Genomic DNA, 26,503 nt, shown 5'->3' with positions numbered 1-26,503 from the left:
ATATTCCATTGTATCTTTCACAATTCCAACCATGTAGTCCTGGAATTGCTGCGACATCGACGACATTCGCAGACTTTCGAGGAGTCTATAACAAAGATTACATTTGAATTAAAAATTACATTAGTGTCAATCAAGTTGTGCGTAACGGTACGTTGAAATCAAATGTTGAAACAATGAATAAAACCAAGTTGATGACGATGTGCATGAAAACGAATGATAATAGAACAGATGAATAGTATCTTACTTTGGGCAAAAGAAAGCTCCAATCAGCCGTATGCGATTGATAAAACCCCCATTGCTAAATTGTTTTTCAATTTCACGGAATGAATAATTTGGATCATCGATTGAATTCACATCTAAGCCAAAGCCCACCGTTCCAATCACATCCATTCCATATCTATCGGATGAAAATAGAACATAAAACTAGAGATAAATGCGATAATTAAAAGGAATTGGTTTTTCAATTGAAGATTGATCGATGATAGATGATCGCGACTTCAAGGCCTAATTTACTAAGTTTACTTATCAGATGAAACGAAAATGAGCCACTTTTTCGTGGAATCAAATTCATTCATAGTTCTTTCATTATGCTCATTCAATTGTCTTGAAGATGAAAATATGAAGAAACTGAATTCATTTTTTAGAAGATTTTTAGATTTTCATTGTCATCACTACGGAACGCAGTGTAATTGTCAATACTCGTCAATAGAGCAAATATACCAATAGTTCTTTCTCCCTAAGAAAATTTTAGTTTGCTGAACATTCGATTTCTAAATTTTTTTTTTGATGAAGACTGTGTTTTAGCATTTAAAAATTCATATACATGCTAAGAGATTCATCTCTTTGATCGAGATTCAGAAACATATTGAACGATTAATTTCACTTGATTATTTATTTTTTTTGGATGCAAGAAATGTAATTTTTAGCAAGTGAAAAAGTGCCATCATTCACAGAAGCCAAAAGCTTGAAAATTTGCCGGGGATTCGATTGATCAACTCAAGGGAGAGTTATTTTATTTTGATCTTTTATTTATGGTTTTTCATGAATTTCAGCTTTTTTCATGAAAATATATTTCTCTTGATACAATTCCTTAAGATTGCATCTAATTTGGGTTGGTGGTTCGTCCCATGAAGATAGTCGTTTTGCTTTTGTTATCCCAAATGTAATACACGTTCGTTATCAGTGCTCTTTTTAGAGTTAACATATTGCCAAAACGAAGATGGATCACTTTTCAAGTTTGATTTCATTTTGTCGACATACTGATTGTATGTGTTCAGTGTTTTTTGCACTGAATTCCTCGTGCAATTCTTCAAAAAGTGGTATTGATGGATTGTTTGCGGTAAAAAAAAAAAACAAAAAATTATTTGAAACTGATCTCGGATTTTTAAATTGAAAGCGTGTTTTAACTGTATTTAATTTTATCAATGGGTCTATTTAACAGAATCATGAGAAATTCTTTTCAAAGTTAATTACTATCTATGGAATGGTGACTTATTTTTTCTTCAAGCGGTGAATTTTTTTCAAGTGTCGATCGGCATGACTTTTTTTGGCAAAGTTTGCTGCACACACCATGCATTGAATCCAAGGGGGAAAGTACTAGATTTGTATAATTCAAGTAATGCGATCTAGTACAAAAATAATCCCAAATAATCCTTCGGAATTCTACATAATTCTCAATAATGCTCAATATTGCTATGCATAATACCAACACCCAATAGCTAAACATAATTGTATTTCACTTTTGTTTATTGGCATTATGCATAGCATTATTGCGCATTATTGAGAATTATGGAGAATTCCGAAGGATTATTTGGGATTATTTTTGTACTAGATCGCATTACTTGAATTATACAAATCTAGTACTTTCCCCCTTGATTGAATCCGCTCTCTGGTGTGAACTTTTCGCATGTGTGTCTCCAAATGATGTTTGTATCGGCGATAGTTTTTGCACAAATGGCATTGATACTGACGGTAGCCACAGCTATGTTCATGACCCTCTTTTGCATCTTCAGTGGCGTATCCTCCGAAGCACTTGGAGCATTTGAATGGGTATTGGTCGCTGTGTGTTGATGACAAATGTTGATTTAAAAAAAACTTTTTGGTGAATTCATTTCTGCAAAATTCACATTTGATCGATCTTTTTGCTCCGTAATTTGATTGCACGTGTCGCTTTAAATGACCCTTTTGAACAGTTTTGTAATGACACTGATTACATGCAAAAAGACTTCGTTGGCAGCGCGTTTCGTGTTTTTGCTTTTCGTCTGGAGTGGCAAATCGTCGGGCACATTTCGAACAAGCATTCGGCAGTTCATCTTTGTGAGTCATTGAATGTCTTCGGAGATGAGCGTTTCTTGCAAATGATTTAGAAAAAATTGAGCACTCGAACGGCTTTTCTCCAGTGTGAATTCGCAAGTGTATTTTGAGTGCATACTTGCCACATGCCAAATGATTGCACACATGGCATTTGTGCTTCTTTTGCTTTTTGGCCGCTTGATTCCTGGGAATCGTTCGTTTGTTTCGTCTTCTGAAGCCTTCTTTCTGTTTCTTCCCACTGCCGACTGGTTGCGGTGATCGAACATCGATTTCATCACCCATGAGCTCTTCGTTGTCTTCATCGTTGGCGGCGCTCTTATTAGATCGTCTACAAAGTGCCGAGTCCTTTTCTTTGCCCGTCTCTTTTTCTTCTTTTTCACATTTGATCTCATCCTTTACTTCATCGAAGTCATAGCCAAAGTCGAACGGTCCCTCGTAATTCGTACGATATCTTCCATCAAATCTCGGCCGTGGTATGTTCATGACGTCATCATCACTATTGAGCTCTTCCTTAATCGTCGGCTCTTGCTTGATTTCAACATTTAAGCGCTTTGACTTACGCTTTCTTCGTCCACCAGAAACACCTTTGAATGTGTTCATTTCCTATTGGATTCGGCAGAACAATTACAAAAATCGATGATCAAAATTTAAACAGTATTGATAAGTCAATGATAATGAAAGGTGATTCAATTAAGTGCAAACCACGTGCTTGACGTGTCCATGCAAAGAAAAAGTACCAACAACATGTGCAATGAGTGCATAAGCTCGAAATTTGGGTTATGTATTACCAAATTTTATGAGCATCGATTGATTTTTATGATTTCCATATTTATGAACGAATCACACAATTTAATTCTCAAAAATTGACATGCAAATTAATAAATAAATAAATAATATTTAGCTTTTACATTTGTCGCCGATTTTTCCTGCTGAAAATATTTTTTTTCTCGCGTATCTTTAAATATGTCTGCCTCACTCGGTGGCTGATAGAACAATCTAGAACAACGTACAACGCAATCATCAGCATCAAAGCTAAAAGTTACACATGCGCAAGCGAGCAACTTGTGTTGGTGAGTTTCGTTAAGTTCTCAACGACGCAAAGTGACACTTTATCTCGATTGGTAGCTCTCTTTTGAGCAAATTCAGAGCTCAATTCAAAAATATCGGTTGAACTCCTGTACAATTTATCTGTTTCGAATCCAAATTACTTTTGAAAAATCTTTTGAAATCAACATTTAATTTTGTCAACATTTTCTATGTTCTCTGGAGAAAAAAATTCATTAATTCCAACTTCCACTTCAATTGGGCGAGCACAAAATACGCTTCTTTCTCCAGAGCATTCAAATGTCAATCAGTTTGGAGTCAAATTTCATTCGATGATTTATTGACGAAGCCGTGTGTGCGTGTGCGTGTACGTGTTTCACTCAGAGCCAAATCGCACGGGTTGAAGCATTGATGCGATGTTCATCGACAGTTAGTCTGTATCTCGAACGGCATAGTTTCCAAGCCAACCGAAGTCAATTTGAATGTTTTTCGGATTAACATGCTTTTTTTACGTCAATTGACATGAAATGGAGCAGAAGAAACACCAGAAACGATATGACATGTATATAACACTTAAAATGTTTTGGTTTTGAGGAAAATGTTTGCATTTCAGATGGTCCAGTGTCTTTTGCTCAATATTTCCGGCCGCGTTTAATAGAACACATCCGAAATATTGTGATATTTTCTGAAAACTCAGCAAGAAGCAGAAAAACGTGTCTCAATCGATTCGAATCAAACGATTGAATAATGAGAATTACAAACGATATGAACCTTGAAACTGGAACCTTATCCAAAAAAACGAACAAAATTCGATTGTCGATGACTTGTTCAACTTGCAGAGTTGATCTTATCAATGCATCACACTTGTTTCATAAGCCATTCGTGTTTTTGTCGTATTACTATAAAAATGCTGCGAAAATAAACTCATAACATCAAGGACGACTATCTTTGTAACGGAGAAGACTTCTCTTTCCTTTTATCTTGATTCAAATTTATTTCGGTTTTATTTCATTCACAAATGGGAGCTTAAATCTAAAGATCTAACCAAGCGTATTTTACGTTAGAAAATATTGAATCTTCTTAAAATGAAATTCTGTATGAAATTATTATTTGGGTTGAAGGAATTGATTTCAATGTCGATTACACTTTGACAAATCTATGGAATGTGTGACCTTGTTCTTCTTCAAACGGTGAACTTTTTTCATGTGTTTATTGGCATTACTTCTGTTGGTAAAGCTTGTTACACATACTTTGCATTAAATCCGCTCTCCGGTGTGATCTTTTCGCATGTGAATCGTCAACATTTGTTTGGAATGTTTGGAACGAGACAGTTCTTTGCACAAATGGCATTGATACTGACGGTGGCCACAGCTATCTTCATGAACCTCTTTTGCACCTTCGGTTGCGTATCCTCCGAAGCACTTGGAGCATTGGAACGGGAATTGGTCACTGTGTGCTGTGAACCAATGCTGATTTAAATACATGTGTTGAACGAATTATTTTCCGCAAAATTCACATTCGATCGACCGTTTAGCTCCATGTTTTGATTGCATGTGCCGCTTGAAATGAGTCTTGTAAACAGTTTTGTAATGACACTGATTACATGCAAACGGACTTCGTTGGCAGCTCGTTTCGTGTGATTGCTTATCGTCCGGAGTGGCAAATCGTCGACCACATTCCGCACAAGCATTCGGCAGTTCATCTTTGTGCGCCATGGAATGTCTTTGAAGATTAGCGTTTGTTATGAATGATTTGAAACAAATTGTGCACTCGAACGGCTTTTCCCCGGTGTGGATCCGCATATGAACTGTCAAATGTTGTTTTTGCAATGCACTATATCCGCAAATGTCGCATTCGAATTGCTGGCGACTACAGAGCCTTTCGTGATCGATCTTGGCTGATTCTTGTTCAAATCCTTGATTGCATTGTGAACAATGGAATTGGCCATGCGTTTTCTTATGCCTGTTCAGATTATTATGATTGGAAAATGACTTCAAACAAACATCACACTGAAACGGCTTTTCTCCAGTATGAGTGCGCAAGTGTACTTTGAGGTCAAAGTTGTCACATGCCAAATGATTGCACACATGACATTTGTGCTTCTTTGGATTTTTGGCCGCTTGATTCCTGGGAATCGTTCGTTGGTTCCGTCTTTTGGAGCTTCCATTCCGTTTCTTCCCACTACCGACTGGTTTCGATTGTTGCACATCGATTGCATCACCCATAGGCTGTTCGTTGTCTTCATCGTTGGCGGCGCTCTCATTCGATCGTCCACATGGTTGCGAGTCCTTCTCTTTGCCCGTCTCTTCTTCTTCTTCTTCACATTTGGTCTCATCCTTTACCTCATCGAAGTCAAAGCCAAAGTCGAACGGTCCCTCGTGATTCGCACGATATCTTCCATCAACTCTTGGCCGAGGTATGTTTATGACATCATCATCACCATTGGGCTCTTCCTTAATCGCCGGCTCTTGTTTGATTTCAACCTTTCCCGACTTTGACTTTCGCTTGCAGCGTCGATCAGCACCACTTTTGAACGGGTTCATTTCCTAATGGAATCAAGAGAAAAATAAAAATAAAACACACGAACAAATGAACCAACTCAATGTAAAAAAACACGTGTTTGTCGCATGTATGGCAAAGAAAAAACTATACACAAAATATGTACACTTGTGTCTTAGGCCATTTCTGAGAATTCGCATAAAATACTATTCATTCTACTTTTTTCACAACAGAATGGCGGATATTCTGAGCTGAAAATCGAAGCAAATGAAAAATATTCACCACTTACGTCCGTCGATGCCTTTTTTCTGCTGAAAATTCAATTGATTTTTCTTTGCGTGTCGTCTTCCAAAATGTCTGCCTCACTGTGTGACTCTCCGAATATTCTAGCAAACTCAGCACCACAACTAGCGGCTTCGTTGCTGCCATGCTTGCGTTCATTTGTATTGGTAACTTTTATCACACTTGTGTCAATCAATAGCTCTATTTTGAGCAAATTCGGAGCCCAATTCAAAATCGCCCGTTAAATTTCATTTTTCACATTTCATTGGGAATTATGGATGATTTAGTCGTTCGAAATGTAAATTCTCGTTGATTGCACAATATCACGCCAAGTCAGAGTATTCTATACGTCATGGATTATTTTAAGGATTTTTTAGAATGGATCCGAATTTCGAATAAATACAAAGAGTGTTTTTTTTACAATCCGAACACAGTTGGAATAATCGTCACCAAAATTCACTTAAGTTCCACTCTTCAAAAATCCTGAAAATACAAAATCTGCCAAAAAAATGCATTTGTTCAATGAAACGCCCACAATAAAGACATAAGTTCAATGAATTTTATTTAATCGTTTCTCATGTGTTTTATAAAATCCGAATACATTTTGTAATTGTTGTTTTTTTGTTTATTTTTTTCATATTTTTTTTTTCTTCTTGAATACGAGTTCTGACTGCCGTTTTGTATTTGGTGTCCATTTACTTTTGTGTGTGTTTAAATTCTGAATATATGTTTATATTAATGCATATGACGGGGCTTTAACTTATACCATTTCGGTTCTAAAAACGGTGTTATTTTTTCTCTCTTCCTTTTTAATGGGGGACAATGTTATTGTTTTTAACGGATTCATAGAGGGTGAAATTTTTTTGCCGAAACAAGCGGAAGAAACGTTTTCTTTGTTATCGAATGAATTTTAAAAGTATTTTCTAATGTGATGTTCGAAGAAGATTTTGTGTGAACGATTTTGAATTTATTATAACTTTTTGACGATAGCTCTATTTCAAACTGTGAAGATTCGATTATTTTTAAAATTATCTCATTTGGAGAGCCAAAGAAAAAAATGCCAAAAGGCTGCGCTTGTTTCAGATATTTGGCGCATTTAACTCTATATCATTATTATTATATCCAAGAAAGGCAATACAGTGTTCGAAATCTACATGTTGATTTACTTTTCAGGGATTTTGCTAAATATGCGATTTTTTTATACTTTGTTTTTTTTCTTAATTTCTCATTTTGAACTCATTATTTCATACATATTCATTTCTATTGTTATTAATAACACTCTAAATTCTGCAATTCGTTTAAATATTTTTTTCTTTGACTTAATCATTAGAAAATGGGGGAGGGTAATTTGAAAATTAAAATTAGACAATAGGTTAGTGTTAGATTTGAAGTTAGTGCAATTTTTACGGCTGCTTTTTTGTTTGTGTTGTCATTATCGTCAACATTTTTGGCCAATCGATAGTTTTTTTCCTTGAAGTCAGTGGAAAGAATTGTTTGTCTCCTTTCTCCGTTTTAACCCATTAAGAGTTCGAAAAACCAAACATTTTTACCCAAGATAAGTGGTGTTTTTTTACTCGAGAGAAAAACTTCAATAATTGGTCTGAAATGATTCCAGGACATTATGGGTCGTTAGATTCACGCCAGATTTACTCTCGAGTAAGTTTTGAAGAAAATGCAAATTTATTCCACTTTTCGGAGCTAAATGGTGGTACATGGCCTAATCTAACGGCCTATAATGACCTGGAATCATTTCAAACCAATTTTTGAAATTTTTCAAAATCTGCTCCGAGTAAAAGAATGTCAATTGTCTTGGGTATTTGTATGGAAAATCGAACACTTGGCAAATAATGAATGATTTTGTTGCTCTTTTGGAAGGATTTTTTCAATTTTTAAAAACAGATTTGTCATGCTTTCGATTCTTTCTTTCTTGTTTTTGCAAAAAAAAAAATGGAGAGAATTTTTCATTTTTCCAAGAAAAGCGAATATTTAGTTCCTATTCTCACTTTTAAAATGGGAAATTTTTAAGTTTTTTTGAAGAGTTTGAAAATCCTGAATTAAAAATCATGCAAAATTTGATAACGGTCGAAATTCCAATTGAAACGATTCTACTATGACCATTCAACTATTTCATTTACTGATATACATTTTCTATTGTATTTTTTTTTCTTCTTCTGGCAAAATTTCGGTCTTGATATTTGTCCATGTTTCCTGTTTCTAACAGTGTTAGAATCTAACACACGGCCTATTCATTGCGCACTGTAACTGCGTCGTAAAATATACGTATATATATGTGTGTGTGGGTTTGTGTGTGAAAAAACAAAAAAGCGATAGAAAAGCTACAGAGCTCTCATCATTTCAACTAAGAATTAAATCTGTGGATACTAAAAAAAACGAAACATGCAAAACAAGTTAGTCTTTTTGTTGATTACTATGTGTGTGTGTGTGTGTCTATTCTGAGAATAAATTTTTTTTTAAATCTATTTATTATGCACGATTTTTTTTTGTCAATTTTTTTTCTGTTCTGAACATTTATGTTTGATTATTTCGCTGTTGATTAGATACTTTTGTTTTTTGTTATTCCTTTTTTAAACTACTAATTTGTTGCGTCTGTGTCACTACGCACATTAATTTCTTTTTCACTTCATCTATCTCTTGACCATATTTAATGCGGTTTTAATGCTTGCCCCGAGTCGAAGCCTCCGACTATGTGATACATACCATTCGAATTTCTCGTCTGTGTTGAACAAAACGGCTTTTTTCGGCTAAACAAACTAAACTACAACGGTATATTTTTGTTTCGTTCGGTAATGATTCTATCCATGGCTTAAGCCATGATTTTATTCACCCTTGAACTTTTTCTCTCTTATTCAAATGACAAACAATTGATTTTAATTTCTGTTTCGTTTGAATTTGAAATGATAGCTCGTACTTTCTTTTTGGTAAATAAAATTTCTTGAAATGGGTTTGGGGTAGAAGAAGCTAGTTTTCGGGTCATAATTCTCAAGCCTATTCATGCTTTTAACACAAACTAAATGCTTTCGAAGGGCAGACGTTTCAATCTGGTTCAATTTCGATTGGATTTAGATTAATTCTCGTGCATTGTGTACGTCATACACTGTACGTGTATTTAATCAAACATTGAAATCGTGTGTATTTTCGAGGGTAGCTAATAGGGCTAAAGCGAAGGGCTAATAGTTCTGAATCAAATCAAGTTACATTCTGATTGACTTTTCTATTTATTTCTCTATTTGTTCTGTTTGACATCTAACGGAAATCGCATTTGATTTTCGAAATATTTTTAATTTTTTTTACTTCATTATTTTATTTTTTTCCATTTGATTTTTGTATTTAAAAACTCGTACTGTATGTGTGTGTTTTGAAAAGAAATATCGTATTTCGTATCGATTTGGTTTTCGTCAACAATTTTTCGACCAAATATCTGTGTTGTGACACTTCAAACAACGATCCTGTCTCATTTTAAACCTGTGCGGTGAAACAAAATGCCTCATCTTTAAATTTTTATCTCAACGTTCAATGAGCATTTTCTATTTTCTTTGTGTATTTTTCATGTTTTTTCGCTTTTGTTTTAGTTTTGCAATGACATTTTTTGGTTTGCTTGTTCGTGACAGTGTTAAATAATATTTTCCATTTTTTTTCATTCAATTCACTTTCTGTTCATCATTCTTCTTGTCTCTTCGATTGATTTATTTCTTGGGAAAATTAGTTTTGAATTTGGCTCACGTAACAAATATTTTCTTTTTCATCATTTTGCTTTTTCGAATGGTCGTTTGTTTCAAATGACTTACGCTTTCTAAAGCAGTTTATTTTATTTTTGTCTGAATTTCAACATCGATTATCGTCGTTAATTTTATTCGGCACAGAAAACTCTAGACCAGAGTCTCCAATTCAGTACTTGTAGCCGTTTGTTTTTTGTTTTTTTTTTTTTTTTAATTTCCAGCTTCGTTTCCATTTGCGAGTGAATATTAAAATTGCCCGCAGTTTTTCGTTTTTGTTTCTTTGTCAGAGAAGAAAATGTTATTTCTTCTGCTCTCATCACCTGGACAATGCTTTTGTTTTGGACAAGTCAATAGATGTTTTGGAAATATTTGGTTGTTGGTCTCATTGATGGTTTTACTTGGGTAAAATCAGAGATGGTTCATCGTTTACCGCAAGTGTATGGAAATGTGTATCGGTATATACTTAAACGTATACCTTTGCGTTGAGAGCACACGTTAGCCAATACTTTAGTGACAGCGAACGCGTTATTTAACGCAAAGGTATATCAATGCATGTATATATACCGGTTTGTACGCAGTATAGACAATACAATGAATTGATATACATTTACTCCATTTCTGGGTAAAATTATTTGATTGACTCAAAATAATTTGCATGTCGAAACAGATGTGTTTATTTTCGGTTGGCAAAAAGACTCGATTTGCTACTTTTTATTGACAAAAGTTGCATGTTTTGTGCTTAAACGACGATTTGTCACGTCATTTTCTTGATAAGAATGGCTTAAATTTTGATAAAAAATGGATTATTGATCGAGATTTTCGTATAAAAATACGCTAATGACCTATTGACTGCAGAAGGTGAATGAATTCAAGCACGGCGCCGGATCTGGATGTTGTTCGAAACTTTCGAATATGCTTTCGAATCGAAAGCAGTGCCGCTTCATGCAAATCGTCCTTTTTGCCGTCCCAATGCATTGAGTTGCCCCGAAATTTGAATTCTGAATGGCAATGCCCCGTGCACGAATTCCGATTATTCATACCTGAAAAAAAAAATCCCCAACAATCCAACTGATATTGATCAAAACATAGATTTTCCCAAAACATTATCCGGTGAATCGAACAGGAGTGAAAAAAGTTCCAGTTTTTCCATTGTATTCCTTTTTGAAAATTATCAAATTTCAACATTTAATCATCGATTTAAATCAACGCTGAGTATTGTTGAATGATTCTGATGCAATACTCAGTTTGCAACAACAGCTTCGGTATTTTCTCATTGTTCGAGGCAGTCAGTGTGAATAATTTCAATGAGATTCAATCGATCGGATTTTACCGCATATATCGCATCGACAGTGGTGCCATCGGATTCGCATAACATTGATTCTTTTTTTATTTAACATTTTCACTTAAATTTCTAATGTATACAATAACACACATTTCGCCTCGAATTGGCTTGCAATGAATGGTTCTCATTGTTATTGGTTTGTTTTCTGTTCTCGGTTTGCATTGAACGCAATCAAAGCATTTTGTTTTTTTTTTGTTTTTGCTGTAACATTCGGATGTGTAAACCTTAACAATAGTGGTAGCGCGATCACAAATACACACTTGGGCCAATTAAACATGGCCAAAGCGATGAGTCACATGTTAAATGTAGAAAAACACAATTTTACACACACATCGATCACGAGGTGATTTTTTTCTATCGTCATCGAACATTCTGTTGCAATTTATGCACAATTGGTTCAGGCGGAAGTAATGATGACAATTGATTGCCTCTGTTTTTGGGAATATTTTCAAAGGTTTTAGATTTTGCTAAAGATTTATGCGCAAAGAGATTCAGTTTTGGAAAAATCAAAGGTTTTTTTTTCGAATTTATTAAGGATATGAAGAATGGAGGATTTCATTCAAGTAATCAATGAAGGGCAAAGAGGTCAATGAAGGGCATTTCCTGAAAATCCATTTAAATTGCCACACTTTGGCCAGTTTTCAGGGAAATTGGATTCGATAATTTGCGGCCTGATTTGTTTTTCTCACCATTTGTATGTGCTGAAGTATTGTCGTTGAATTCGATTTGCTAAATATAATGTATTGTGTTGTGGTTTCACGTTCATTTCTTTTAAACGGTTTGCCGTGTCCATGATTCCTCTTTTTCTTCTTCTCCTTTTTACTTCCTGTTACCTCGCATGTCATTATCTCATTGTATCTCGATTTTTCTCGATAATATTGTTTCAATAAATCGTTATTATTTTGCTGTTTTGTGTGTATTCTGTGTAAATGCGTGTGTTTGTTTATCCTTATATTCTTTCTTAGTGTTCTCAGTTTTTTTTTTCATTACGTCGTAACAATATTTAACAAGTAAATATACAAAAATATATTCATAACATCACAGACTTGGTCTCTTATATTTTTTTGTGTTATTTCTCTTCTCTCACGTAATTTTATTCATTCTTCATACGCATTTGGTTCGTATTGATTCTCAAGTCAAGAAGTTGTGTGGCTGTTTGATTTCCGCCAACCGATTTCTGTTTGGGTTTTTTTTCGCTATTTTTTTTTAAACCGAAAATCGGAAATAAGCCGTAATTTTATTGTCTCGCAAGTTGCGAATCCCCGATTTTTACTTTACCGCACGCCCATGTCATGCGTAAAAGTATTATTTGTTTGTTTTATTCTCGTCTCTTATATAAATCACATTTCGAATTGTGTGTTCATCGAAAACTGTGTGTTAATATTTGGTGTTTGTTTTAATCATTTTTACTAGCGGTCGAATATATGTCAGAAAGCAACGGGCACGAATGCATATTTCTCTGTTACATTTGGTACAGGCACTACTACTACACACTGATATCAGTGAATCAATTGTAGAGCCTTTTATTTCATAACCTTATGATGCTGTTTCCGTCTTCTATTCGATTCTTTTTCGTCATTTCTTCCTTTGCAAGCGTTTCGTCGATTTTTTTTTCTGTTCTTTGACACATTCTCTCTCGAATTAAAAAAAAAAAAAAGTGAACCGTCGCAGTTCGGTAAATATACGGTAAAATTCAGTTTGACACTCTCACAAAATTCAAAGCACTTTATTTTGTTTTATTTTTACGTTTTATTCAATTTTTTCTTCTTCAAAATTGTTCACGCTTTTTTTTTGACAATTTACGATGGTTTCAAACAAATATACGCATCCAGTTGTGAGTGACCAAATGACATTTCAACACAGAGTTGATCCAGCCAATTTTGGTGATTGAATTCAACTGAATTGACTTAATGGTAAAATGATTCGCTTTTTTTCATTTGGTTGCGGACCTTGAAGGCACCATTCACATTTACAATTTGTCGGTCGAATTTTTCCTCTCCTTCTCTCTGTTTCTCTCTCTCTCCCTCTTTCTCCCTTTCTCGCTCTGTTTTCATTCGTTCTTTTTCCATGTTACTTCAATTTGTTTTTGCAAAAAAAAAAAATTACTCTCGAAGGCTTTTTGCTCATGGTATTTCGTTTACGCAAAAAGGAGTCATTTTATTGCCCTTAATCCATTCTTGTTTTTTTCTCTCCTTTTTCATTCTCTCAGTTTTTTTTTGTATGTCTTATTAAACAATGGTTATCCCTTATTTCATACGGTTTTTACTTCCATTCACTTTTATTGTATGGTATCTTCTATTTAAATCTAATTCAAACAGGGAGGTTGCGAAACGGAAGAATAAACAGTTAAAAAAAATCACGTTTGAAGTAAAGAAGCAACATTGGTAAATTCATTGGGTTCTTTGAACCGATCATTTTTTTTTACAGAGAATCATTTCAGCATAGATATTTAGTTTACAATTCTCAGTAACTGAATGCAGTCACTGTGCGTCGCTGTGAGTAAGCGGGCGCTCTACATTCAAGTGCGGACGTGCATATACATTGGTTTACACTCAATTTTGAGTATGCGTGCGAGAGAGGAGAAAAGAGAAAAGGACGAACAACATGTGTCGCATTGAACGATTTGAGTGAACGTCGTCTTGACACAGTGTCAGTGTGGCGAATACTTACTATTTGTTTCTTCGAATCGTTCGTTCCTTCTTCTTTTTCTTTTAACAAATTTGTTAGCACCACAAACACAACCAAAAGAGTTAAATTCCAAAACTAAACACAACAAACCAATAATCAAACATTGTTCTGTTTAACTTTTAAATTTGATTCTTTTTCTTCCGTTTGTGCTGTTGACAAATTTGTAAGAAGAAAAAGAAGCAGGAACAACAATTCGAAGAAATAAAGAGTAAATATTCGCCATACTGACACTGTGTCAAGTGGACATTCACTAGCATCGCTCGATGCGACACATTTCGTTCGTTCTCTTCTCTTCTCTCCTCTTTGCAAGCACACTCACTCCGATTAAGTGTAAACCAATGTATATGCATGTCTGCGCTTGAATGTAGAGTGCCCGCTCACTCACAGCAACGCAAACAGTCACTGCATTCAGTTACTGAGAATTCAGCTGTAACCTGAATATCTATGCTGAAATGATTCTCTGTTTTTTTTTTTATTTAATTCGTCTCTTTTGACCAATCGAAATTCGGATTTGTTTTATCAATGTTTTTTTTCTCCTTTACTCGAAGGCTTTTTTTTCTTCGAATAATCGATTTGTTTAGTTTAGTTTATAACGTTCAAATGGAAAATATGACTTTTTTTATTATGAAGGATTCGACGGATTCGAAGCTTCATCACGATAATTTTTATTTAATTTTGTTTTTTTTTCTGTTAATCTTTTTTCTCTTTCGAATAATTCAGATTTTCCCTTTAAATTTGTAGATTCTGACGCATCCTGATCAGGCTGATCTTCACTTTTGTTCCCAAAACCAATTTTTTACTAGATAGAATTGATTGATTTTTGAAATGTGAGGATTTTTTTTCACTTCTTTTCGCAAACCCTGCAAATTGTTTTTTGACCCCATCATGAATTTTTGGTCTGACCCTACTGAAATTTTTGGTGTCAGAATCTATGTTCAAAATTTAAAATGAAAAAAAATTGCATTCGAATGATTGTTTTTCTCTTTAGTTTTTTCTTCTTCTTCCGAAAAAAATAAATTGTTTCCAATAAACACTTTCCATTCAAAAAGACAATTTATTGCGGAAAAAAGCATTGCATTTTTTTTCCTCCATCTCAATTTTATTGATCGGATTCACAAATATTCTATAATTCGGTTAAATTTTTATTATGTGTAGTATAATTGTTGTTGTTTATTTATTTTCATGCAAATAAAATATATGCTTTTGCTTGTATTTTTTTTTATACTTTTTGATTAGAGATGAAAATTAAATTCAAAAGCGACTAAATATAATGTATTGCTGTGCCCAAACTGCGTGTGTGTATAGATATTTTTTTCAAACGAAACATTTCGTTCTGCGCTCTTTTCTAACTAAATCGTTTGCTTTTTCCACTATTTTATTCTCATTTTTTTTTGCTGCTTTGATGCTAAATTTTATTTTCAGTAAATGTTAGAGTTATTTTCTGCAAACTAAATCATGCGATTAGTATATATGATTGGATTTGATATAATTTGTTTAATTTTTTTTTTCGGGCATCAATTGAATTTGATGAGTTCTTCACAAATCAAATTATTTAGAGGAAAAATGAGGTGTTTTTCTTGCTGGTTGTTGGAGGGAAGGGGAACATCGAGAGTTGTATTCCTTTTCGTAACATCATTAAATGGATTGTTGTGGTTGTTTTTCTTTTGTGTTTGAGATGGTGTTGACTTTGAAAGACACTGCAATTGAAATGGAAAACCAAATTTTTAGTTAGATTTCCATTTGGATATTAATAATTCCAAAAAGTGGAAAACAAACTCCACTCACACTTTAGATCAATGGTATATAATGGTTGTTTGTGTGCAATTTATGCATGCACATCGACCACATCGTCCTTGATACTTGACTGATCATCACTTGCGTCCAGAGCACCTGTATTGCTGTATTGCTGTGCAATTCCAGTGCTGTCATTGTCCAATTTATTGTCGTTTGAATCGCATTCCACGCCCGTTGACGGCAATTTAATACTATTCGTTCCTTTCTTTGACTTTTTCTTTGTCGTCGTCGTCGTTTTTGTCATCATTGTCGTAGGTGTTGTCGTAGTGTCTAAACCATCACTTTCATTGGTAATAGTGTTGCCGTTAACAGCTGCATCGGTGGCATTTTCGTTAAGCGTTAAATTTGTCAATTTGGCAGTTATGTTACCATTTTGCTCGTCCAGCAAATCGTCCACATGCTTTTTATTCAATACATCATCAATCGATGACACTTCATCATCTTCTTCCTCTTTGAGGATTTCGTGACACATCGATTTTGCGAGATTTGATGCTTGATTTGTTGTTCTAAATTGAAAAATAAGAGATACGTTTAGGTGTTAACAAACCGAATAATAGAACATTTTACGAATAAAATCAATTCAAAATTGTAATTTGGTTGTTGGTGTAAGATGATGCAGATAATCTATTTGTTTGGAATAAATTCAAAGTTCGATCATTCGAAGAATCCAAAAGCGTGAATCGTCTTCAATTTGAAGGAACTCGACTAAAATTTTAAAACTTCATATTTAATAATATCCATGACAAGTGCTGTTTTTGCTCGGGCTAGATTTTGAAAAAAATTTCGAAAATTGGTCCGAAGTAGGTCCAGATCGTTAATTTTATGCGATCTAACGAGCCATAACGATTTCGACCTATTTCGGACTAATTTTCAAATTTTAATCTCGGGAAAATTTACCACAAAAAAGTGCTAATTTTTCTGACCTTTGGGAGTTATCGAACCGGGTATATGGTAGTACATGGCTTAATTTTGTGCGATCTAGCGAGCCATAATGGCCGGAGATCATTTTGGACCAATTCAAAATCTACCCCAAGCAAAAAACAGTACTTATCTTGGATATAAAAGTCCGTAGTTCACTTACCCATTTCCATTTTCCGCATCTTGGCCCTCTTTGGCAGCATCTGATTCGGATGACTTCGTTTCATCAGCGTCATTTTCTGGGTTGTCAGTGGCCGGTTTTTGATTCTTGCGATCTGTAAATGATTAACGGTCTCATATTAATGATTTTAAAAAAAACCGGCAACAGTAGCTTCGCATTTAAATATCTTCAATTAACGTACCATTTTTGCGATTACGATTGCGATTTCTCTGTCGATTGACTTTGTTGTTGCCGTATGTATTACGTGAAATGGTTCGGCCCAACGATGCAATATGCTGTCCAGCGCCTAAATTACGTTGCAAACGCAAATTGACTGGACCGACCCGGCCACGTGGATTCATTGGATAGCGCATGAGATGCGAGGCAACCGCACCACCAGATGCAGCTGCTACGGCAGCACGGTTCAAGCGTGCCTGCACACCATTCCCACTGTTACGATTTGGTACGCTGCCACCAGCCCATGAACCCACAACAACACCACCAACTTTCAATTGATAGCCGCCCATTAAATGCTGTAAAAAGCAAAAACCGAAATGATTTTTAAACAAACAAAAAAAAAATTCATTAAAAAAACTCATTTTTAATCGAATGGCGTCATTTTCAACAAAAAAAAAAACATTCTGTGGAAAAAATCATTAAATGTTCGATTCAACGGCAATATAGAACTGTGTATTTCGTGATCGTTTGGAGAACTCTTTGCTTTTTCATTGAAAAAAAATGGGCTGAAGTGTGTGGAGTTTCTTACCTCATGCTGTTGTTGTTGTACCTTACTATTGAACCGATGATTGGCATTATTTCGGCCAGACACATGGCCAAAGTAGTTCGGTGAGCCCTGATGTGGTTGCTGCACTTGATGTTGAATGACGGAGTTGTAGTACGCTGATGATGATCCATTGGCCATTTGTGGAATGTTTGCAATCGAATGAATTGGATTTTTGCCGTACGCTTGTGGCATGGAAGCATTTTGAATGAAACCGGCTCGATACAATGGGTCTGTGGATGAAACAAAAATTTAAATAAAAAGCGGCAAGAAAATGAAGCGATAAGGTTGGGAAAGAAAAGAAAAACGGTCATACCCATGTGAGCTGGCAGAAGATAGTGTTCGACATCCTCTAAAATGGCTTTACGGAAGCGATCAATTTTGAGCACGATATCGATTTGGTTGTCGCATAAATCACGAAGTGTTGGAACATACGTTGACATTTTCAATTTGAAATGAAACAATTTGCCATCGAAAAAAATCCATGGATTGGTCATGACCCATGGCAGCGGTACACCGCAAGCATCGTTGGCCAACGATGCGGTTTCAACGCCTTGCATGAATAAAGTAGCCAAATAAACGCCACGTAAATGAACACCTGGAAGCTGTAAAAGACGGAAAAACGCATGCACTTGTTCAAAATTGGACTTTGAAGCACAACATTTGTATTTTTTTCGAACAAAATAAAGTTCATTCACATCGAATGGTCTTTCCGATAGCAAAAATCAAATTGTCTCTGTCTCACGATACGTACCACAAGTTCTTGTGTAAAATCTACGTTATTGATGTCGGGCGAAAAGGCGGTGGCCAAAAATGCATCCAGCTCCAAGCGGCTGAGAATTTTTCGCTCCGGACTGGTAATGATGTAGCGCAAAACGCAGGCTAACACCAACATATGCTGTGGCACATAGGATCGATTTAACATTAACGGAGTATCGGACCGCATCACGGTTAAAAATGCCTTCATACGACGCTGCTTATCCTCGAATGCCATACCAAACCATAAACTGAAAACAAGACAATAACCATGAGAACCATTCATTGCAAGCCAATTCGAGACGATATTCTATGGCCAATTGCAAACCGTATTGCGTCATCCATTAACACTCACCGTTGAATGGTGGGCACTGCCCAAGGTAATTGTACAGCTGCCACTTGATCGGCTTTCTTGTACTCATTTTGTGGTGACCACATCCATTCGGACACCAGCACATCGGGCACAATTGATGCAGATGACGACGACGATGACGAACGATTGGCGGCCATTGATTTATCTTTGGCTTGACCGCCCAACGTTTTTGAACACAAATATTTCTGATGGTATAAATTGAAGAGAATCGCATAGATCATCTGACGAGCTGGACGATAAAACAGATGAATCGATGGGATTTCACGGTATTGCTCATCCTCTAAAATCTATGGAAATTAATAGTCAAACGATTATCGAAATAAAATTGATTCAATTGAAACGGTTAGTAAATTCCTTCATTTCCTTTTGAAAGTCATTTTAAAACACTAAATGTGACTTCGAATGTGATATCGCACCTGAGGTAGGATGATTTCTTTTTTGGTCAGCAATTGGTAAATGCGCGAATCCATGATACCGCGTTGATGGCGATTCAATGATGTCTTCAGCACTTCACCCGGCAATGCATACACAAAAGTCGATGACTTTTTTACCGCACCACCTTGACTTCCATTCGCTTTGTTTTGATTGTTATCACTGGTTCCAGCTGCACCCGTTTCAGCACTTGTCGATGCCTCAGCCGATGCAACGTTTACCGTTTCGGCATCATCCACCAAACTGCTTACGTCTTGCAGTATTTTTCGGGCAATTTCATCACCCTCGCTTGTCTCAGATGCTAACGGTGCCATCGGTGTGTTTTCATTGATACGCTGAATTTCAATCACTACCTTTCGCTTGCCCGAAAAGAACTTTTTACTGGTAGAGAAACGGGCCGTTCGCTGGAAGAAGAAATTTACATTTTAAAAATCGAACGAATTGAAACTGCGAAATCAAATGACTGTAGTTATTCATGAATGCTAAATCCCAAATGTTCTGGCTCAAATTTATAAAATGAAATGCGATGAAGAAAAACATGTCCAAAAATTACCTTGAAATATTCAACGGATTCCTTGAGTTCTTTGGCCCATTCTTCCAATCCCAAATGACGAATAAACTCATCGATGTCGTTGGTTGGTGAATTACGGATGATTTCCGCCAATTTTCGAATGCGTCCCTCAAAATCGGTGGTAAAATCAATGCTAATCTTCTTATAAATCGCACGCAGCATCGTTTCATCGATGAGAATGTAGCCGCCAAGGAAAACCGCCATATACGGCAGATGATCGGGTGTTAAGCTCAAATTCGACAGCAATTTCGAGACCAAATACTCTTTCGTCTCCAATGCACCTTTGTATGACAGCCGAAGATCATGAGAACTATAATATTTGGATGTGTTTGCAATCACATAGTCCGCATTCAAACCAAGAATGCCATCCAATTTGTATTCGTGAAAATAGTCGATTAATTCCATTGTATGGTCGTATACCGTTTGAACCTGGTCGGAGAAAAAAAAACGGTAATTGAGTTATTTTTGTCGAAAAAATGATTTTGGCAAAAGAAAAAGAGGTTTTAAACGGGACATAACCAAATCTTATGAATTTAACACAAAAGTGTCAATTGCAGAAATTCTTCAAACGCCCACAATTCAAAAGCAAAACTGACGCACACACCCACAAAATACTCACCACAATAACATTCATACTGCGTAGAGCATTACGTAAACATGTTCGAAGACCAGACGGTGGAATCCACCAAATTTTCGGCGGTGGCGTTCCAATCATTCGTATATGCTTCAATACGGATATGGTCTTTTGGCGAATTTCCACACGATCCGGATGCGTTTTCTTATTCTCTTTCAGCGTACCATCGAAAAATGCAATCAATTCAATGTGCGCTGCATTGAATGCATCGACCAACAATCGAACAAATTGATAGGCACGATTCCATTGACCACCGCACGCCCAATCTAAATCGTACATTTGGGATTAATTTAGTTTCTTTTGGGCATCGATTCACTTGTTTTGTTTTTATTTAATAAATTAAATAATTACTAATAATAATGAGATTAAATCGATTTTTTCCTCAATTTTCGAAATTTGTTCTTTTTTTCAATTCCTCTTCGAATTCTTTTTCAATAGAATTGACAAATTCCCAATTAATTTTCAACTTGCAATTCAAATTCATTGCAATGTTTAATACATTTTTGACCAGATGATAAGCCGGAAACGAACCAGATGAACAAAGATGGGTGAATAAAAAGTCATATTCAACTGGGCTTGATTTTATTTCAAACTTTCATATATTATTCTTCTATTCAATTTTTCTTTCAATGAAAAAGAATATTATAAAACAAGGAAAAAATGTTCGAAAATATCAAGAAATACACCGTAAAAATCGTAAAAATATCGAAGAATTTCAGAAAAAAACATATTTGTCAATGAAATATGAATGAAATAAATATTTCCCTCTCACCTGAGTAATAACCGCCATAGAACCGGTCCAGACAGTCTTCGATATCAAGTGCAATTCGAAATTTTCCATGATGACTGTTGTTGTATTTATTTTTCGATGCTGTGAACACAAATAAATGAAAGAGATAAAAATGATAAGTATCATCAAAATAATTCAGTCCAATCAAATTGGGATCGTCTATACAAATGGTCATTATCGTCATATTTTCTAAACAAAAACTCATTCTTAACCGGAAAAAAATCGTGTGGCGGCGAAAAAAGAATCGAATTTGAAATCAAATTGGAAGTAGATAGTGGCGACAACTACAATGAGAGATACACACAGAGAGCGAGAACGAGTGAGTGAGCACATATGAAAAAGAAGTTGGTGTGTGCAAAAAATAACCTAACCTAACTTTGTTACGGTTGAATGTGTCAAAACGAAAGAGGAACGAAGAGCAAAGTGTATGTTTGCGGTGCGGTCGATTGTTGTGCATGTTTGTTATGGCTGTTAGTGTGTACGTGTAAGTGGATGGAACGAATACATGGTTGCGGTCGAAATGAAGTGGCTGTAATGGACTATGAGTATTTTCTATCTCAAATTGGAGCTGCATAAAAACGCATTTCTTCTTTCCATCTCTCTGTCTCTCTTTCTTTTTATCTCTCTTACGCTCTTTTCACCGATGATGACGACGACGACGACGTCGTCGTTGTCGGCTTACAATGAAGAATGAACACAAAATGTTGTGCAAAGAAGAAGAAAAAAAAACCAACGAGCATCGTACCTGCATTTGCATATTGTGCATAATGTGCTTGTCCAATTTTCAGTAAGTCCACTGGAATGGTGCCTCCTTGAATTTTCTCAAGAAATGCCTGCAGATCGGCTGTATCTATCATGTTTGCTGCGTATCTATCGCTCACTTTACCTCGTTAAATATATCACACAATTTATCTTTTCACAGTCTTTTCGCAAGTGACAACTATACGTTTCGATTTTTTTGCTGTTGTCTCTCTTCTCTTCGAACCAGAAAGAAAAAAGTTGTTGGTTTGTGTCTATGCGCCCGGTATCGACCGATAAATGATTATTCTATTTCACATATGTCAAAATATTGATGACGAATGGCAGCAAAAAAAAATGATTGTTCGCACATATACACACGAAGAAGGCAAAAAAAAACACAAAGAAATTAACCAAGAAGTAATTTCCAAGCCGAACAATCAAAACACACACAAAATTTCATTCGGAATACCGTACACGAATGCAGAAGAAATTAAAACACCGCTTTTATTTAGCGGCAATGCATCAACCGAACAAAAAAAAAGTGTATGGGTATAAGGCGAGGAAAATAACAACTCAACACGAAAAAAAGTCAACGATTCGCGACTCCTTTTTTTTCTTTCACTTCTATGACTTTGTCAATCCGGTGGAATTGGTTCCAACCGAAAACAGATTTATTTATAATATTTATTGTTGGTGTGGTTATGGTTGTGGTAGTGGTAGTGGTGGCCGTTTTTATTGTTATTATTGTTTTTTTTTTTTTTCAACTACTGTCACTGATGTGGCCTGTTTATTTTGCTTTCATTTGTCACGACACGATTGCAAGTGGATTCTGTTTTCGATTAACCATAATGCTGATTCTTAGTTGTACATAACGTTGCCGCCACCGCCGCTTTCGTTGTCTTTTTCGCTCTCTCTCTCTCTCTCTCTCTCTCTCACTCGTTCGATTCGGTTCGTGAATTAATGTTTCGATCGACGCATCGATGAAAACAGATTGTAGCGCAAATTCTACACACAGATCGACACACACTGAAACACTGAAAATCGATTTGATTGATGCAAAATGCCGGTGAAATGGCCGAGTCGTTTTTTTTAGTTCACTTTTTTGAAAAAAAAAAATTCTGACTTTTTGCTGGTTGCTTTTGAAAATGATCTTTTTACAGTTTGCCGATTGGCGGAAACGATTTTTTTTAGTTCAAATGTTGCATTGAACCGATTTTTTTTCCCAATCTGAATTTGTTGATTGAAACGATTTTAGTTTTGTTGGTTGGCCATCGGTCAACGTCTGGTTGCTGCTGTCAAACGCCGCAATAAGGCAGAAAAAAAAGTCCACAAAAAGAGAAAGGAAGCACGATTCTTGTGTTGATTTTTCGTTGAACGTTTCTTTTTTTTTGTCAATGTCTTTTTTTACAGTTTGTGTATATTGATTTGTGGTGACCGGTGATAAGCAAATCGCGTGTGTATGTGTTTTCTTCTCACTCTCTTGTTATATTTCTCTTGGTTTTCCTTCTAATCACTATCCGTTTCGACTATTTTGCCCGTACCGTTTTGGTGTCTCGGTTTTGTAAATATGTTGCGCTCTCTTGGAATCAAATTGTGTGTTTAGTTTCATTCGTTGCTCTTCTTTTCCCGATTTTGCACTTTACACTTTGTATGTCTGTCTTAAGTCCATACGTACACGGAAAACCAACACGATACGCACACAGACACTGTCAACGCTGCCGTCGTCGTCGCCGCCGCCGCTGCCGCGCACTTCACACCAAAATCAACAGCAACAAAAACACAATAAAAACAAGATAGAACTATTCGTTCGTTTATTTCTTTTCCTCTTTTGCTCGTTCGGCTCGCGGTCGGTGTATTTAGTTCAGGCGAACGAAAAAAATGGTATGTATTTTGAATAGAGTCGGATTCACTTGAAACCGCATCGGTGTCGACACCACACACCGAAATTGAATGAACAGAAGAAAAAAAAAACGCGCTGCTTCGTTTGTCTCGGTTTGAAAAGGAATGCAGCAGAAAAACAGAGACGACCGATCACACACCGCAAACGAATATCACGACCGACCCGAGAACGAGACGATGATGATGATGAAGAACGAGAAGAAAGAAAAATAGCAGCTCGTTTAATTATATATCGGTGTGACCGGCGTGTCGCGCGCTCACTCGCTCGCTCGTTCACTTATTCACGAAATTGATTCGCACTGGGCTCTGGTTTATGAGCCTGATGATTTGCACTACTTTGGATATCTATACCCTTCGTTCAAGCTCTTATGACCGATGATTTTTTGCTTTTTTCTTCTGTAGTTCTCGCTTTTTGCACATGAAAATTGCATATATACTCACACCGATCGATTCATTCACGGTTTGTTTGTGAAGAGGAACTAAGAGTAAAATCAAATGGAAAAAAATATGCGCTATCGATTGCTTAGTGCATACACGAATTAATCATTCACATCGTATGATCTGACAGTTTTCAGTCAAACTTTTTCGTTCGATACGTTGCTGAATCGGTTCCGCTTTTTTTTTCTCACACTTACAACAGTCACCAACTCGATGTTCACCAACAAAAGTCAATAAATTCTGTATGTGGCTCTTCTTCTTTTTCGGTCGACGTTTTATGCAATTTTTTTTCTCTCCTTTTTCCTTTTCTCCTTATGAACGGAGCACTTTTTTTTATTCCTACAAAATAACACAGTCTATAGGACACCGTATTAGACGTTTATTTTTTTTTTCGGCTGCTCTCAAAATCAATTTAACCAATTAGATGAAAACGATTTTTTTTTATTGCGACAACCACACTCAATCAGTACAGTGTATTTTCGTTTGTTTCGTTCTTATTTTTAATATTTGAATATGAAAGAGAGATTGTTATGCATCGAGAGAAAAATAAACGGTGCCCAATATGAATGTCACACGAAGACAGAACAGTTCGCGTGTGTGTCGCTGTATGTGTGTGTATGGCGCATATATGTACTGTTGATTGAATACGGATTGAACGGTTTCGCCGCGCGCACCAAGAATTTTTGTGTTGTGTAAAAGTGAATGAGAGCCCCCGTATCACACACAATACACAATATACAAGTGTTTGAGTATGGCTTTTTGGTGCCGATGAGCGAAAAATCTGATTCGTATGGATATTGTAATATATATATATACTGTATGAATCGAATGCTTAACACGATTGTGTGTCGTGAATGAATTTAACTAGCATTAGCTCGTTGAAACCGGCTAGTTACGAAAATACTTGTATTCTTTTTTTGAAAAATAAAAATTATTTGAGTGAGCGAGAGAGATAAGAGAGAAGGGAAGAGAAAATAAAGAGAAAGAGAGATGCCTGCTCTTTGGACTATTCGCGTCTATGTGAGGTGAGGCTACGCAATTTTTGTAATTTGTTTACAAACAAAATTTTGAGCCGGAATTTTTGTTTTCAATTTTTTATTTTAAAAGAATCAATTTTTTTCGATTTTTTACGAGTTTTTTTTCTCTTTTTCTCTTATTAAAATTGCAATTGATTCTTTTTCAAGTGAAACAGCGAAGTTACAAATATAGAGATCGCGATTCTGTGTACAAAACATCAGAAAATTCATTCAAAAATCAATTCTTTATTTGCTAAAAAAAACAGAATCGGAATGACCATACCGTACCAAATCATGTACATCCAATTTTCCCACCATTTAATTTGCCGTATGTGGTCTCCCATCACACAAAAAGATCATGTGTATTGCGTGCGAAATTGTATTTTGCACGTATCCAAAAAAAAACATATGTGATGGTTTTTCGTCCAATTCGAAATTGGTTCCAATTTGAAACGTCAACATGTGCAGGGTCATGTGTTTGTGGCAAAAGAATGCGTGTATTATCCCCGCATTGTCGTGTATGTATTGGAGCGGCCAATGTGTCAAATTGTCGTGTTCAAAGCTGAATGTAAAAAAATGCGACTGTCACGATCACCGTCACAATTGATAAGGCTCGTTCATTCGTTGTCTACATTGACATGACATTTTCGTTGATTTTTGAATTATTTTTTCAGTTTCAACCGATTTTATTTTCACATTGCCAGATATTTTTGAACAAAGAATATGGAAAAAATATCTGACCAAATTGTGTATAAAGAAATGTTTCAATTTTAAAATAAACAATTGATTCAATCATTTCTTTCTTCGATATTTTTGTCATTATTTCTCGCTAAAATATTTATTCATCGATTCACTTACCTCACTTAGTCATTATTCATTCAATTGAATAAAAATTCATTCGAACAGATTGGCAAAATGAATTGGTCCAAGGATGAAAATGAGCTTATTTTTAAGTAATGGAATTAAAGAGAGCTTTTTCATTAAAATTGCAAAACATTAGCTGGTTACAAGTATTTTTTTTTATTGGTTTCAACTAGTTGTATTACAAAATCATTTATACTACCATAATAATCTAAATAATCAGGTTCAACAATGTGTGGCGTTTTTTTTTTTCAATTTTTTTATATCTAAATTTTCAGAGAAATCATTAAATATATGTATATATATGGTAAAGCCGCTATTGTTATTTACTATATACTATAACAATGTGCTCTTGTTCAAGTTTAGAATTATTTTGTGGTTTTACTTCTCTATCAAAAGTATGCAATTTTTTTCTTCTTCGTTGATGGAAAAAT

General features: G+C 35.5%; 3 protein-coding genes and 1 pseudogene across 4 annotated transcripts; all 4 read right to left on the bottom strand.

Moving 5' to 3' along the window:
* Positions 1 to 405, bottom strand: part of LOC129574302 (probable cytochrome P450 6d4) — a 1,690-nt pseudogene extending 1,285 nt beyond the window's left edge.
* A 1,000-nt stretch (positions 406 to 1,405) lies between these two features.
* LOC129574301 (zinc finger and BTB domain-containing protein 41-like) lies at positions 1,406 to 3,283 on the bottom strand. Its single transcript, XM_055456104.1, has 2 exons — positions 3,222 to 3,283; positions 1,406 to 2,916 (listed from the first exon to the last, which is right to left on the bottom strand). Exon 2 carries the CDS (start codon positions 2,911 to 2,913, stop codon positions 1,828 to 1,830), a length of 1,086 nt encoding a protein of 361 aa, XP_055312079.1. The 5' UTR covers positions 2,914 to 2,916; positions 3,222 to 3,283; the 3' UTR covers positions 1,406 to 1,827.
* A 1,059-nt stretch (positions 3,284 to 4,342) lies between these two features.
* LOC129574300 (zinc finger protein 37-like) lies at positions 4,343 to 6,441 on the bottom strand. Of its 2 annotated transcripts, none has more exons than XM_055456101.1 (2): positions 6,139 to 6,441; positions 4,343 to 5,903 (listed from the first exon to the last, which is right to left on the bottom strand). In XM_055456101.1, exon 2 carries the CDS (start codon positions 5,898 to 5,900, stop codon positions 4,854 to 4,856), a length of 1,047 nt encoding a protein of 348 aa, XP_055312076.1. In that variant the 5' UTR covers positions 5,901 to 5,903; positions 6,139 to 6,441; the 3' UTR covers positions 4,343 to 4,853. The 2 variants fall into 2 exon arrangements, with proteins under 2 accessions (XP_055312076.1, XP_055312078.1); XM_055456103.1 differs by having other exon boundaries at positions 6,146 to 6,441.
* Positions 6,442 to 14,982: 8,541 nt separating this feature from the next.
* Positions 14,983 to 24,821, bottom strand: LOC129574299 (constitutive coactivator of PPAR-gamma-like protein 1). Its single transcript, XM_055456100.1, has 13 exons — positions 21,860 to 24,821; positions 21,097 to 21,195; positions 20,310 to 20,590; positions 19,673 to 20,119; positions 19,104 to 19,523; positions 18,670 to 18,974; positions 18,313 to 18,565; positions 17,875 to 18,163; positions 17,544 to 17,791; positions 16,980 to 17,310; positions 16,781 to 16,892; positions 15,691 to 16,205; positions 14,983 to 15,602 (listed from the first exon to the last, which is right to left on the bottom strand). Exons 1-12 carry the CDS (start codon positions 21,969 to 21,971, stop codon positions 15,731 to 15,733), a joined length of 3,372 nt encoding a protein of 1,123 aa, XP_055312075.1. The 5' UTR covers positions 21,972 to 24,821; the 3' UTR covers positions 14,983 to 15,602; positions 15,691 to 15,730.
* Positions 24,822 to 26,503: the final 1,682 nt, after the last annotated feature.

The sequence above is a fragment of the Sitodiplosis mosellana genome, unplaced genomic scaffold, assembly GCF_009176505.1.
Source record: "Sitodiplosis mosellana isolate CC-2019 unplaced genomic scaffold, AAFC_SMos_1.0 Smas_scaffold_6162, whole genome shotgun sequence".
Lineage (NCBI taxonomy): Eukaryota > Metazoa > Arthropoda > Insecta > Diptera > Cecidomyiidae > Sitodiplosis > Sitodiplosis mosellana.
Note: the sequence above shows the minus strand (reverse complement) of the source record. Positions and strands in the feature narration are given on the sequence as shown.

Excerpts from the sequence above, each read along its gene's own strand:
- LOC129574301 (XM_055456104.1), bottom strand. The coding sequence starts at position 2,913 with ATGAACACATTCAAAGGTGTTTCTGGTGGACGAAGAAAGCGTAAGTCA.
- LOC129574300 (XM_055456101.1), bottom strand. The coding sequence starts at position 5,900 with ATGAACCCGTTCAAAAGTGGTGCTGATCGACGCTGCAAGCGAAAGTCA.
- LOC129574299 (XM_055456100.1), bottom strand. The coding sequence starts at position 21,971 with ATGATAGATACAGCCGATCTGCAGGCATTTCTTGAGAAAATTCAAGGA. Across the intron at positions 18,975-19,103 it reads AAGAAATCATCCTACCTCAG|ATTTTAGAGGATGAGCAATA; the intron begins GTGCGATATCAC and ends TAATTTCCATAG. Across the intron at positions 16,893-16,979 it reads CAATCGTAATCGCAAAAATG|ATCGCAAGAATCAAAAACCG; the intron begins GTACGTTAATTG and ends AATCATTTACAG.